The 15,934-nt window shown below is 30.9% G+C and overlaps 1 protein-coding gene across 1 annotated transcript; it reads left to right on the plus strand.

Annotated features, from left to right (window-relative positions):
• On the plus strand, window positions 1–11,308 carry LOC143080065 (large ribosomal subunit protein mL66-like). The gene is made up of 5 exons (XM_076255724.1): window positions 1–194; window positions 6,293–6,324; window positions 7,280–7,399; window positions 9,361–9,484; window positions 11,171–11,308. Exons 1-5 carry the CDS (start codon window positions 71–73, stop codon window positions 11,284–11,286), a joined length of 516 nt encoding a protein of 171 aa, XP_076111839.1. The 5' UTR covers window positions 1–70; the 3' UTR covers window positions 11,287–11,308.
• Window positions 11,309–15,934: the final 4,626 nt, after the last annotated feature.

The following is a 15,934-nucleotide window of genomic DNA, read 5'->3' on the forward strand; positions in this document are numbered from 1 at the left end:
ACATTTTATGTTGCATTGAGATCACGACAAGAAATATTGAAAAGTGATTTTGTCTTGTTGTTGTCCTCAAATGACAATGAATGTCATTCAACAAATATACAGCATTTCTAGACCAGTTCAGCAATTGTTAAGATATACATGCATCTCCTCTTACAGACATTTTACAACGTCAACAACTAAACACAGAAGAGAAAGCAAGTGAACTTGTACAAATATTTGTAGGGCTACTGAGAGTCTGAGAACTGTCTGCTCATTTTGTATTTGCGGTCTCACTAATTAGCGACAACAAGAATTTTAGCGACAACAAGCGTCAACAAGCGACAAGAAGCGACAACAAGAATTATTTTAGCGACAACAAGCGACAAGAAACTATTTAGCGACAAGAAAACATTTTTTTTAATTAAAATTAATTATTGCAATAAATATTAAAAGAATATGCAAAAGAATTTAATTTTAGCGACAAGAAAGTTAAAATTGATAGAAAAAAATGAAACATTATTTACATAATAATTTATCATCTATTATGAATAACAGCCAGTATTACGTTTAATTATTGTATTTTTTATAAATTATGGGCTATTTCAAAAAAAATGATGCCAAAGTGTGACAAACATGGTAAAAAATTAAGTCATTGGTAATCTTTTTTCTATCATTTTTCTTTAATCCAGAGACATTCAAGTTTACAAAACTACCAAGGGTTAATGCAAAATAATAAAAACAAAAATTTTAACAACATTTTACTCATAAGAATTCATCCACTTTTCAAAGGAAACAACAAAATTATAATATCAACTGACAAACATAAATAAGAATATAAATATCAATGTATTTTTTTTTGTTTGTTGCAATAAAGGTACTAAATGATTTTCCTGCAATTTTTTTTTACTTATAAACATTTTTTTTTTCAAATATGTAAATTTCACCAATTTTTAGTGTATTCTTTAATATCTTATTTCAAAAGTTTTTATATCTCTTTGCAAAAGCTTTAATTTTATATAAAAAGTATAAGGAAGCAAACATATATGATCTAATTACATCCTCTGAAAATTTCACAACAATTGCTTCAGTCAATTCTAAGTTTTCTTCATTTAAAAAATACAAACAGGTGTTTTTTATCCTTTTGTTACACTCCTGACATATTTTTTCAGTAACTGTAAGACTGTTTTTTAATGGAATGTTAGAAAATCAGTAATGATATCTATTTTAAATTTACAATCTCACAAATAAATAAATTTATTAGATATTTGATTACATATTTTTTTAATTTCTGAGCAAAGAGCAAACTTTTAACATGTTTAATGAGAATTACACTTTAATTTTTAAGAATCTTTGGTGAATAGTGTGCAGAAAAATTTCTTTTACAAGACAGATTGGCTTTCTCATTACATTGTAAAGATGTTACAATTATTTTAATAGAATTTTGTTATAGATAAGCTACATCAGAAACTTGTCAGGAGTGTAACAAATGTTACACTCCTGACCATAATTTATTGCTACCATATTTTAACCTGAGACTGACCTGAAATCATGTAGAGTCTTTATATTTCACATATTATTTTAGTGCAAATTAAGAACAGGTTAAAAAAAATTATATACTTCTTACATATTTACAAATTTTGCTAATTGTCTATTTAAAAAAAAAGATGGCTTTCCTTTAAACCTTGTTCAGTCTCTTGTTTGATACTATATATATTCTGTTTTTATGTCAGATAATGTATTATGATAAGTTTGTTCATACTACCAAAGATGGTAGCAGTATGTGCTCTGTATATTAAAAATTGTCCAAAAATGTACCCAAAAATGTCAGGAGTGTAACGATTTAAAATGTTTAAGTGTAACATTCATATTATTTTTTATAGAAACAATGTTGTTATTATTGGTTTTCTTTTCTGGAATTTGAGTGTGAACACCATCTGTTGCGTATTTTCAGTAACAAACATGCCATTATTATGGCCTTTATTGCTTGTTTATGCTCAATACTTGTATGTCAGGACTGTAACACATTTAAACAAGCTAGTTCAATTGCAATTTTAGTTCAAAAATTTCAAAAGTAATGATGTAGACTTGTATTCTGTGTTAAGCTGAGGTGTAGAAATGTCATTTTATAATAATTGTCAGCTTGTTTTTCTTCCAATAACTTACCTTTGTTAATAAGATTGAAATAAGGCATTTTTTTGTGTTACACTCCTGACATTGAAGTATTGAGCATACAAAAGCAATGAAGGCCATAATAATGGCATGTTTGTTACTGATAAACTGTAACAGGTAATGTTCACTGAAATTCAAGAAAAAACAACAACTATAACAACATTGTTTCTAAAAAAAAACAACATCTTAACCCAGTTGTTACACTCCTGACAGACCTGGGTAGTCCTCTTATTGTAACCATAATATTCCAGTAGTAGAACTTCAGGGTCAACTGGATGCACCTGTGCCAAGCTATGATACTAAACAAAAAAAATAAACCGTGCAAGATGTACAGAAACATGTTATTTCACCTACAAAGACATTTTCTGGCAGCATATTGACTTTTACTAACATTTTTTTTTTTTACACAAACTTATTTGACTTACCTTATGAGGCTCATAAAAATGTAAATATATGGAAGAATTGAACAAGAAATCATAGTCAAGATATAATAGTTGGATGAAAGATATTGTTTGGTATTGTATCTGCCCTTATTTATTCTATATCATCAATGAATGCACATGCTTTCTTCTAAATGTCACACTAAAAGCGTTACACTCCTGACATTTTGAGGTACAATTTTGGACAATATTTTTTAAACAGAGCACATACTGCTATTATCTTTGGTAGTTAGGACCAACTAATCATAATACATTATCTGACCTAAAAACATTACAGATATAGTATCATACAAGAGACTGACAAAGGTTTAAAGGAAAGGCATCATTTTTTTGAAATAGCCCATATGAGATTACTTTTCTTTGTGTTTTAGAGCATATTATTTATCTTATAATTTGTTTTTTAAAACTCTTTTCGTGCAATATATATTAAGCTCTCAAAATGAATTATTTGTGCATCATTGTCCTGAAAATATTGACACAAATTGTGAAATACAAAGAACTGAAATCAAACAGGAGGAAAAGAAAATTGAAATGTGAATGTTCACAATCTCTTTCTTCCTCACAAATGTTTCATTTCTTCGTCTATCTATATATATAATAAAACATTTTAATTAGACATATCTGCTCGTATATTTAAAAAAAACCATTAAATACAAATTTCTTTATATCTAATAAAAAAAAAATGTTTTCTTGTCGCTAAATAGTCTTGTTGTCGCTAAAATAATTCTTGTTGTCGCTTCTTGACGCTTGTTGACGCTTGTTGTCGCTTGTTGACGCTTGTTGTCGCTAATTAGTGAGACCCTGTATTTGACATTAATACCTTTTAAACTATGGAGCCTACCTATTCGTCTTTGATTTTTTTCCCTCTATGATACACCATAAATATGATAATTAAAATAAATGTAAACAAATTGTTCATGATGGTTCAGGGAAGGTGTAGACTGCTTCTGGAGGGACACATGTTTCCACACTGTACGAGAGGGACACGTATCCATGTTTTAATTTATGCAAATTTCTTATCATTTCTGTATCTCTTTCGAATAAAATAGTGAATGTTAAACAGTGAAATATTTTTCTTTAAAGGCTCCTACTGTCCTAAATGTAACGTCATTAGGCATGATGACATACAAATGTACATGTATATATCGAACAAGGGTCCGGGAACAGTCATATTTGTCAGTCATGTCCTAAAACTGAAAGTGTTTGTCCTAAACGTGGAATTGGGATTTAGGACAAATTTTATTTTTCAACAGAAATAATTTCGGTCATTTCATTGAGATTGAGTTTCTAAATCGCCATTTTGAATTTGTTTTTGTTTTGTTATCCCTTTCCTGTTATAAAACTGCCACTCCAGTAAAGTGTTATAATCCTGAGGGCCCTTCTAATAACGGGAAAAATCCGTTTGCACCAAAAATGCGTCCTTTTGCGCCACAACTTTTTTTCTCCAATGCTACTTTTGCGCCACCTGTTTTAAAATTACATGGTATCATTTGCGCAAAAAATTAAACATACGATTGCGCCAATCAGAAGAAAAATGACTTCCCTGCTCCTTTTTTCGGACTTGGAACTGACAGTTTACATGGCAAATGTTTCCTTTTCTGAAACATATCTTCTTACTGCTGCTGCATGGGTACTTTAATGTAGATAGTAGCTTGTAACTTCACTTTATTGTCCAAAAACACAAACATTGAAGGATGAAATGCATAAAACAGTTCATTATAATGCCCATGGAATGCTTCTGCCCCTTTACTGGTACGTCTTGCGGTAGAGAGTTTTAGCCCATACAAATGGTGGAAACAAAGCACTGTGTCATCAACCTGTGTGACTAAAACATAATCAGCAAATGCTTCTATTTGCTTCTCCTTTGACATATCTTTTATTAAATAACCAGCAAAGTAACAGTTTTTCTTCCCTCTCAATACATAGACTGTCAATTCATTTTAAGTCATTTCTAGCCGGATGCTCATCTTCATGGTGAAATATCTCTGAACATAAGTTATGATACTTTTAAAGCCAAAAATAAGAATAAATATATACTAATCATTAATACTTATGATAGATATGTGTACAGGTAAATTGGCGCAAATGAGTTCCGAATATTGGCGCAATTGATATATTTGGAAACCAAAATTTGGGGCAAATGATACCTCTGAAAAACAATAATTTGCGCAAAAGGACTGCTGCCCTAATAACTATATTAATGCCTCTGGGAAGTATTGGCTAATGATGGCTAATCTCTTTACCTGTGATTTTAATTCACACCTGGCTATTGATCACAAGCTCAGACATGTCAGAACTAATATTATTTAGAAATTAAAATTCCATAACAACTGTCTACCTTATTCATGTTATTAGATTACTTTTAAGCTAAGACAATTGTCAATTCTGATTTAAAATTAAATTAAAACTTGATTTAATTTACGTAGAAAAAAGTATTTTGTCACTACTAACACACATGCTTTGTTACTATGGTATACACATGTCGAAATCCTCTTTTACAGATTAGACACTAAATCGTAAATTTAAAATAATTTCATGCTATTTAAAAGCAAGTGCAAGTATTATCATTCATATTCAAACACTATCAAAGGTAAAAAATTAAAAAGCCAATGATTTCTTGCGATTTTGATAAACAAGACTTAACTCGGAAATGAGTCCAGAATTGCTTGTTTTAGAATTTCCCAAAACATCAGGTTTCAATTTTGTCTTCTAAATCGAAAGAAATGTAAGCCTTGTCTGAGAAATTTATCGTTTTGAGTCATTAAAATCATTTCATTTTTAAAACTTGTTCATAATTTTGTCAAAATCGTAGCTACTATCCCTTTTAATAAATGTGATTCAAGCAACAGCAAGTTCGTTGAGGCTATGAGTATGAGCATACTCAGTAATGTGATTTTGACAATTTTTTTTTGAAAGGGCACCAACTTTTAAATGTTTTAAGTTATCTCAAAATGACCGAAATTAGGTATGAGGCGTATCATACATGTATCTGCCTTTGTCATGTTTGTAGGCTATGCATATCTACATCAGATTTTATAATTTAAAATCATTGAATCTGGAAGAAATTGTGAATTAAATGAGAAAATTCTCCCAATTAGTACAAAAAGTATGAACCGTGTTGTAAACTTTAAATTAAATGATAATCAAATTAAAAAGCATTGCAATGTACATGATGTACAAACAAGTGAGAAAAAAACAAAGAATCAGAGGCGGATTTAGGGGGGCCCAGGGATCCTGGGTCCCCCCTTTTTGAGAAAAAAATTGGTTGCTTATATCGCCAATCACTAAAGCGTGACTGGAGCGGTCCCCCTCTTAGGTCAGTCAGTGGGCCCCCACTTATGAAAATTTCTGGATCCGCCACTGAGAATTATGTATAAACATCATAAAGTTTGTAAACTACTAAAACAGTGAATTGTAATTTTTCATATCTGATTCTTTAGATTAAATGTTTATGAATATATGGCAATCATACCATGTCTCCTCATTTGATGAACATGTAAATAAGAGTTCTGAAAAAGAAGGACAGGTACAGTAACATTATACTAAAAGGTTGACAATATGGCTGATGAATTTTATTTTTTTGAACTGATTACATACAGGAGTGGTCTATCTTCCGTATTACTTTGTTCTGGATTAGAATCTATTTATCTTTTTAATTTTAATTTTTAGCATGGTTAGTAAAAATATATTTTTTCATATTACAGTTATAGAGAAAACAGAGGGCAATACCACTGTTGTAAGTATGATTTAATAGAATTCCTTTTGGGAATGTACAATAAATAAATGCACAAATGATTAAAATGGTCATAGAAGTCAGTGTTCTCTCCAGATATTTCATTTAGCATCCTGCTTAACAGGAAATTTGAGATACCATCTTGTTTCTAAAAATTATAGCATCACATCAATAACACAATCTATAAGAAAACCAATTCAGATAGTATCACTTTCAAGAAATATAGCATTGCATTACCATGATGCTAAAAGGCCTTGGGGATGAAAAATGAAAGAGTGCAATGTATCCCTCATAGCCTATAGCTATCATGTGGCTTATAAAAGTTCTACAATGGTTAATCATGTTAATGGAACATGTAAAACCATGTTGAAAAATTGTTTAATATAAAAAGAAGATGTGGTATGATTGCAAATGAGACAACTCTCCACAAGAGACCAAAATGACACAGAAGTTAACAACTACACATGAACTATAGGTCACCGTACAGCCTTCAACAATGAAGAAAGCTCATACCACATTCTTTACAGATTTAATAAATAGAACAAATCTAATTAATTTATAAATGGTTTATTCTTTCAGTGTAAATGTAAAAATGATTTATCTGGAAATTATGAGAAATTGACACAGAAAACACAACAAGAACAATCTACAAGGCATATGTTCCATATATTGAAGGTTTAGAACATTTTTGTGGGAAACATATTGAGGATTAGAAATGAATCAATACTGTGGATTCATTATTATACATTTATAGATAACAATTTTCTGGATTTCATGGGACGGTACAGTTGATCCAAGAATTCAGATATTTAAGAATTGGAAATTTTCTATAGATATATATGCCTTCTTTGGCAAAACCATGAAATAAAATATCCATGAATCTACAGTCATGACAGTATAATAGATAAAGCATATAAATTGATCCATGAATTAAAAAAAAATTGAACTCTTTTCACAGATTGAAGGAAACATAATTCCAGTAGATCACAGTAAACTCCTGAAACCACAAACTGTAGAAGGAAATGCAGTAGCCTGTCCCTTATGTAGATTAGATTTACATCCTAAACTCAAATATACAGTAAGTACTGTATAACTTCAATAAATGTTTGAACAAATAGGGAGAATTCTGTTTAGTTAGTTACAATGGTTACCAGGAAATAAGACTCATAGTTCTGACTAGGGGTCCAACCTACCACAATATGAAAATGTATGTACTAGCTACCGGTAAAGCCCTATGGGCATTTTGAATTTTTCATAAAAGTTTTATGGGCCCAACCCAATGTTCAGTAGCATTGGCTTCTAGGCCCCTGCTAAACTTTTCCCCTGGTTCATACACAATAGGTTGCAGTTGCATGCATGTCAAAGTAATAACATAGAAAAACTTTCCTTGGAAGTTACTAGCCTTTTAAATAAAGAAGATGTAAACCTTTCAACTTATTCATTTATCTTGAATAATTTCAAATCAAATAATAAAGATGCAATTTTTCAGTGTGAGTAGATTTTGCCCTCATACATTGTATAATTAAAAAATTAGTTTATAAAGTCTATTATCCTCCTATGACAGTGAATAGGAACACTTCCATAGTTTTCAGTCTGTTTAGCAGCCATGTTGTTACTGGATCTTTAATCAATTAAACTTAGGTAAAAAATTGGCACATAGCTTTAAATCCAAATCTAGGAGTGAGGTATTGTAATTCATTCACCTTGTTTGTGCATTCAACCAACACATATTTCCATTGCACTTTTCTCAACTAGTGTAACAGAATTACTTCATATCTGGTTAAGCTTGGCAGTGATCAGCTGTAATGTGTCAGACATCTGCTGTGAAGTTTTCAATACAATGAAATTTGAAAAATTTTAGTCACACATTTCTCCATTAAAGTCATAAGAAACCTCAAATCAAAAAAAAAAGGATGCATACGTTTTTTTATAACTCAATGGATAGTTTTCATTATAAAACTTATGTACATATACTTTTTTCTGAAGAAAATTCTTTAATTTATTCATATTTAGAAGAAGTTTACTTTATTTTAATTCCAGGAAGCAATTCTCCCGACATATTTTCCGTATGCAAAGTGACCTCAGTGTGACCCATCTCGTTAAAATCCGGTGATCACAATACACATGGATGTCCTTAAAATAAACTATTATCTGAATTTACATATTAAACATGTGCTCAATTTCCATGCTTTTTTGTTTATTTTTTGTCGATTGTTGACAAACAAGTGACAATCGTTAAACTTCAGCTTCAAAACACGAACTTTAATTACCTGCCATATTTTCAAAACAACACTGATCGATTGAAAAAAAAAATTTAACGGTTATACAAAATTTACACAAAAAAAATGATAAATTCGTGCACAGAAGACTAAGTTTATGATGTTTGTATGCATTGGTTCAAGAATTGGAAGAACTTTATTTTTCACCGGTCACTCGTTTCTTATGACTTTAATACCATGAATGACTTTGTGTTTGGTCAGCAGCTTGACAGTCATAACAGTGACAGCAAAGTTCTCTTTGATTTGTTAAACTTCTTTTCCAATATTTGAATTTGTGGGGGTATTCTAAGGACAATAATGGTTGCATTCTTATTTAATCCAGAAATTAAGGCACACAGTCATATATATTATAAACACTACTAAGTTATCAAAATCATCTACAGATAACTTGAACTAATAAAATTAACTTAATTAAATATTTTTTTCTTTTGTTAAACAATTAAAGGTTGTGATAGGGAGAACAACCATTGAATGAATCGATTTCCTGGGAGGAGCCAGACGAATTTTTGGGGATTGATTTTCTTGCTGGTTGTAGTACATTGTACATGACATAAAAAGAACTGAAACAAATTATCTTGCCAAAGAAAGGATGAAAGTTCCTGTCAAAAATAAATATAAAGCTGGCCCAGCAACAGATGAAACCTGCCCCCCTCCCCTAAATAATCATCCTGTAATTTTTTGGAATTATTTAAACCACATACAGACATGTTTGTAAAATTATAGTTTTGATACTATTAATAATTCTGTCTTTACAATTTAGGATGTGTTAATACTAAGACAGTTCCTGACCCCAGAGGGAGAACAGTTACCAAAGAAAATATCTGGACTATGTTATAAACAGCATAGAGAAGTTAAAAACTTAGTACGACAAGCTTATAGAGCAGGTACATATATATTATTAGATAAACAAAGAAGATTGGGTATGATTGCCAACAAAACAACTCTCCACAAGAGACCAAATAACACAGAAATTAACAGCTAGTATAGGTCACTGTCTGGCCTTTAACAATGAACAAAGCCCAAACTTCATAGTCAGCTATATAAGGTCCAAAATCACAAATGTAAAACAATTCAAAGGAATAACTAATAGCCTAATAAATATTTGTTCACCTGAAATGACCTATGCTTGGCAGAAGCAGCAGACACCAATTGTAAAGTTTTTGGTCTTTCCTACATGTAGCTGGAGATCAAACCTCTGATGACCTATTAGGCCTATAAAAAAATTATGGTATGGACAGTGTAGTCCATGTCTACACAATGCATTTTGGACAAACTTATCAGCTATTGCAGACATATTTAGAAATAATTATCTTATGAAATTATGAGGTGGTAAAAATTTTACTCAAAATCTTCAGACATAGATCTTGTTGAAATAGTGCTGATATGCTAGATATTCATATTACCTACTAATCCACATTTACATTTCAAATATACTTATATGATAGAATTACATTTGTGTCTGTATTTTCTATTTGGTATGATGAATTACATTCTCTGTTTAGAATTTTCTAATGAATAATAATTAATCCACAGTTTCAGTCATAGCTTTCCAAATTGAGACATTTGATAGCAGGAAGCTTACATAAGAATTATATTTATGGTACACTGTAAATTTCTTGTTATGACAATAAAGGATATATATGGTTTAGGGGTGGGGATCTTAACTGTTAAAAGGATATTAAGGTTTATGACCCCTTCTGTAGCCATTTTTGTACGCACTTTTCAAACTTCAATTGTATCAAAGCTACAGATATAATGATAAAAGAGATAGGCCATTTTGTACATATACCAAGGGAAAACTTGTGACGAAAAGCATTATTATTTACTGTTTCATTGCATTTAATAGAAAAAGAGTACTTTGTGGCAAATAAACCAAGATTTTTGTTATAAAATTTGAAACATAGATTACTCACTTGCTTTTCTATGATGTGCTAGTTTCATTATCACTGAACTAGTATATATTTGTTTAGGGGCCAGTTGAAGAACGCCTCCGGGTGCGGGAATTTCTCGCTACATTGAAGACCTGTTGGTGACCTTCTGCTTTTGTTTTTTTCTATGGTCGGGTTGTTGTCTCTTTGGCACATTCCCCATTTCCATTCTCAATTTTAGTGTTTATATTTTACAAAAAGCTCTAACCAACCTGTAAATTCCAAAATACCTCGTGTTGAGTCACTAAAGGCGAGTGCACCCTAAAAGGTGTACTTGATTTGGTCCATATTTTTATTTGTTTTAACCAATAACTACATGACCTACATTAATAAACTTGTTTCAAGGAAATCAATGCTAGCACTGCATGCAATAATCCTATATTTATCAGTCATCTAATTGCCAAATATGAGAGTACAAGGGTAAAGGCTGTGAATTTTCTATAAAATTTCCATATGTTTAGCATTGAATCAACACAAGGGTACATAATCCTTAACAATAAATGAAATGAAAGGGGTATGGCCTGATCCATAGACAAATCCTGTGGTGCATACGTAAAATTTGTTTTAATATAATAAGATATACAACAATTTAAAAATTGCTTTATAAACATAGGAAAATAAATCTTTTTGTTCATTTTATAGGTTTGTTATCAGAATATCAGTTTCCAGAGGGCCATCCTAGGAGAAGTCAAAGATCAACTTGGAAGTGGAAGAAATACAATGTTTACTTTGAAGAGGAGGACAAATTTAGATTTTAATAAATAAATAAATAATACTTTATGTACTTTCCACTATGTATTGACCTGGACAAAACTTGTATCATCATTTGACCTGTGAATCATAAGAAAAAATATATTCATAAGTTTTTAATGTATATCATACAATAGAAAAACAAAGGATATGAAGTATTCATCCATGACACAAAATCAGTTAATACACAAACAAAAAATTCACCCAAAAAGCAATGGAACAGCGCTTTTATTGTTACAGGTTGCATTTCTGTTAATATCTACAATGCAATTTCCCATTTGAACTCCTTTTACGGCTTAAACTGTACCACTGTTACTATGAGGTTTTGAAAAAATTATATCCTAGAATGGATAGTTTATATATGCGCTACTATTTTTTTCAAAGGTCAAAATATAGGGCTGTGCGGCATATTCCGGGAAGTTTTACACTCCTACCTAGGAGTCTACTCCCGTATTCGGAAGAAGAAGATATATTCAACATTTACATGCCCCAAACTTCTAAGAGTTTAAACTTACACTAAAATTCTTTACAACCCCAACCTTGACTTAAGGATTCCCTTAGATTTCAATTAGATTAAAATGCATATGCTTATTTACTGGTAACATTCCTTAGTTATGTTTCTACGAAATGAAACATAGAGATCATATCTGGGAACCAGTATGTAAACAGAATTAATTATCTATGAATATTATATATCACTCCTAAAGAGGCGTGGTTTGAGAAACAGCTGTTTTTATAAAGTGCAACCTTAAGCGTAGTGCATTACAATGCATAGTTCTCTACCAGTTAAAAATTCATTGTACTAGAACACCATGCTAACCTATCTTTAATTTTTTATTGTATAAACTTTTAAATTCAGTATCAAGTCAACATCTTGGCAATCATACCACATCTTCTTTTTTATATCTTCAAAGCATGACAGAAAAAATTTGGAAAACTGGTTATTTAAAACTGATTATTTAATTAAATTTTTTAAAGTCCAAGGACCATGACTGCACAAAATCATCAGACCAGAACAAAATTCAAAATTTGATCTGTAATGTCCTGATAAAACAATACACGAAATATCAAATCTATATACTCAAGCACAAAGAAAAAAATTTGGAAAACTGATTTGCTGTAATGACAGATGAACAGACAGAGGGACAAGTTTCTTTTAAGACAAACCGTGAGACTGTGTACAAATCTAAAGTCCACTTCCGCTTAGTCGGTAGGAGACTTATAAGAAGATGTGGTATGAGTGCCAATAAGACATTCCCAGACAACTTTCCATCCAAGTCGATGTGTTTAAGGTTAACAATTATATATCAAAGCATGGTTTTCTTTTTCAAATATTTCCCTCTCAACCAGTATCCAGTTGAAATCTTGTTTAGTCACAGTTATCTGATCTTATTTATGAATTAATGTTGAGATATAATTTAATTATGATGTCAGAGGAGTGTTAAGTATGACAACTGAAGCAAAGTGAAAGGCAATAAATCACACTTCCATGATACCTGATTTCTCAATTTAAAATGTCGGAGGTCATTATTGCTCATTATTCAGCTATTGAGTTGTACTTTGTAATGTTCAGTTGTCTAGAAGTCTTCCCATTTTCACCTCACCTGTGACAAAAATTGCGAAATTTTCATACTGAACAGCAAGGCTAAGGTTGTGCTTTTCCAGCAGTGCTTTTTTTTAATTATTACTCCTATGCCTAATTCAATGTACTAGGAATTCCTTGTGATGCATGTAAATCAACGTCATTTTGTATAAAGTCACATTAGTATCAGTACATATCAGTTTGATTACTATTTGTAGGCCCTACCTCATAGGTGATAGTCCAGTGACTGAATTTCAATGCAAGATTTCTGCTTGGGTTAGTTTGAAATGAATTACTTGTGATAGATCAATGATATTTTCTTTAAAGTTGCATGACTTTTAGTACATGTCAGTTTGAAGATTATTTTGTTGCCCTGCCCCCAATGTCAAACTTGGAATAAATGGGCAGTGTTTTGTACTCCTACAGATTATCTTTTTATTTTATTTTCTGCAGACAAGTGAAGTATATCTCAGTGTCAGTAGTGTTCTTTACCTGAAAAATCCTTGGTTAAAAGTTCCATATTGATTCTTGATATCTATAAACCCCATTTGTAAAATAAGTTGATGAATTTTGCATCATTGATTTTAAAGCCAAGGATCTCATAATGGATCTCAGAACATTTTTTTTCCAACTAGCCAGGACTCGGCACAATTAAGAAATTATTATATGTAATATTTATTGCCTTTCTTATGGTTTTTGTGCAGATCTGAAGATTATTATTAAGGTAATATTTTGTTGAAAGGTTACCGTCTACTAGACTGATCTTGATTCCAATAACGCAAAAGAGCACATGGTGTCTATTTTTTTTTTAGAAGAAAAGTGCATGGCTTCCAAAAAACAGGCATGGCTTCAGGAAACAAGAGAAAAATTGCTTCAGATAAAACACTACCGTACCTAGTTGACTTGTACTCCAGATTTATTTCTCATTACTCAAAATTCACCAAATGCTAAAACATTTAGATCAATGAAGCCTATTTTACAAAGAAAGTCATATAAAGATGAAGTGGGAATAAAGTATAAAAAAATTTCGCAATTATTTTTGCTGGTGCAACCACATGAAAAGTATTACAATGTACCAACATTCTCAATTTTTTTGTTGGCATGGTACAAAACACACAGTTAGGTTTTAACTTTTATTCAAAACGTTTTTTTAGAACATCATTAATTTTTTGTCAACAAACATTTTAAAGAACATAGTTATCAATATTCAAACTAGATTGTTAGTAACGACAAATAAATTAATGTTACAATCAAGGATCCGGAAATTTTTTCACCTAATTTCGGTCATTTTCATATAACTTAAAAGTTGGTGCCCCTTTTCAAAAACAGATTGTCAAAATCTCATTACTGCATGAGTATACTCCTACTCGTAGCATCAACGAACTTGTTTAACTGTTGCATCGCGTTTACTTCATGATTTATCCTACCATTTTCCTAAAATCGATCAAGAGCAATTAAGGGAAGGCAACAGTTTAAGAATAAAATGATTTTAATGACTCAAAATCGTAATTTTCTCAGTCATCGCTTACGTTTCTTTCGATTCTGAAGTCGAAATTCAAACCGGATGTAATGCGACAATACTAAAACGAACAATTCCGGACTTATTCCCGGGATTAGTTTTGTTTATCAAATTCACAGGAAAACATCGTTTTTTTTTAAATATTTTACCTTTAATAGTGTAAGAATATTAATGAAAATAGTTGCACTTGCTTTATTTAGCAAGAAATCATTTTAAATTTACGATTTAGTGTCAAATCAGCGGAAGAGAATTTTAGGCATGCGTATTATAGTAAACAAAGCACGTGTGTTAGTAGTGAAAAAAATCTTTTTTCTACGTAAATTAAATCAAGTTTTAATTTAATTTTAAATCATAATTGACAATTGTCTTAGCTGAAAAGTAATTAAATAATGAAGACAGTTGGTATTGAATTTTAATTTCTTAATAATATTAGTTCGGAGCTTGTGATTAATAGCCAGGTGTGAATTAAAAACACAGGTAAAGAGATTAGCGATCATTAGCCAATAGTTCCCCGAGGCAGTAATATAGCTATTAGGAGAGCCCTCAGGATTATAACACTTTACTGGAGTGGCAGTACATAAAATCGATAACAAAACAAAAATATGTTTAAAATGGCGATTTGAAACTCAATCTCAACGAAATGACCGAAATTATTTCTGTTGAAAAATAAAATTTGACCTAAATCTCAATAAATGATTTAGGACTTTTGAGTTTCCAAATCGGTCATGTCTGGCATATATGACCGTTTCCGGACCCTTGGTTACAATGCCTTAGTTTCCTGAAACGACTCTATTTTTAGAATCTTTGCTCAACATATTTTTGGTTAAAACAAATGGGTCTCCAGTAGAGTACCCCTTTTAGCCAAAAGGTTACATTTAAAAATTGCCTTCAGATACTATCAAGCAATCCACACAACAAAAAAAACCTCTCTAAATGTTTAATGCTTGCATGTCCTCTTAAATAAAACATAAGGTAGTGAGGCAGGTTGCCATCCCCCCACCCCAAAAAAATTAAACCTGATGGCCGATAAGAGATTTTATATTCAACACACAATTAAAAAAAATATACCCTTACACAAATGTTCTTCTCTTCAGTAAAAAATCATAGAACATTTTCATTTCCATAAAAAGCCTGAATTCAACCTATCACAAAAGTGCCTAAAGGATAGGATTCTTGAAATTTCTAAATACTTAAAATATAAAAAGGGGGGGCTAATCATAAATTAATCATATTCTTATGAAAATTGATTATGAAAAATGGCTCAAGATATTCTAATCTTCTCTCTTGTCAAAATGATTTAATAGAGAAATATTTTGACTTTTGGCCCTCTACTCCACACTTTGGTAATAAATTCCTCAATCTGCATATGTAATAAATTCCTAAATCTGTATATGAAATAAATTCCTAAATCTGCACATGTAATAAATTCCTAAATCTGCACATGTAATAAATTCCTAAATCTGCACATGTAATAAATTCCTAAATCTGCATATATCTAATACACAAAGTTAAAATACAAGAATAGTTACTGACATCTACCCCAAATGTTTTCTGA

Source organism: Mytilus galloprovincialis, chromosome 6, assembly GCF_965363235.1.
Source record: "Mytilus galloprovincialis chromosome 6, xbMytGall1.hap1.1, whole genome shotgun sequence".
NCBI lineage: Eukaryota > Metazoa > Mollusca > Bivalvia > Mytilida > Mytilidae > Mytilus > Mytilus galloprovincialis.

Excerpts from the sequence above, each read along its gene's own strand:
- LOC143080065 (XM_076255724.1), top strand. The coding sequence starts at position 71 with ATGACAATGAATGTCATTCAACAAATATACAGCATTTCTAGACCAGTT. Across the intron at positions 195-6,292 it reads AACTAAACACAGAAGAGAAA|TTATAGAGAAAACAGAGGGC; the intron begins GCAAGTGAACTT and ends TTCATATTACAG. Across the intron at positions 9,485-11,170 it reads ACGACAAGCTTATAGAGCAG|GTTTGTTATCAGAATATCAG; the intron begins GTACATATATAT and ends TTCATTTTATAG.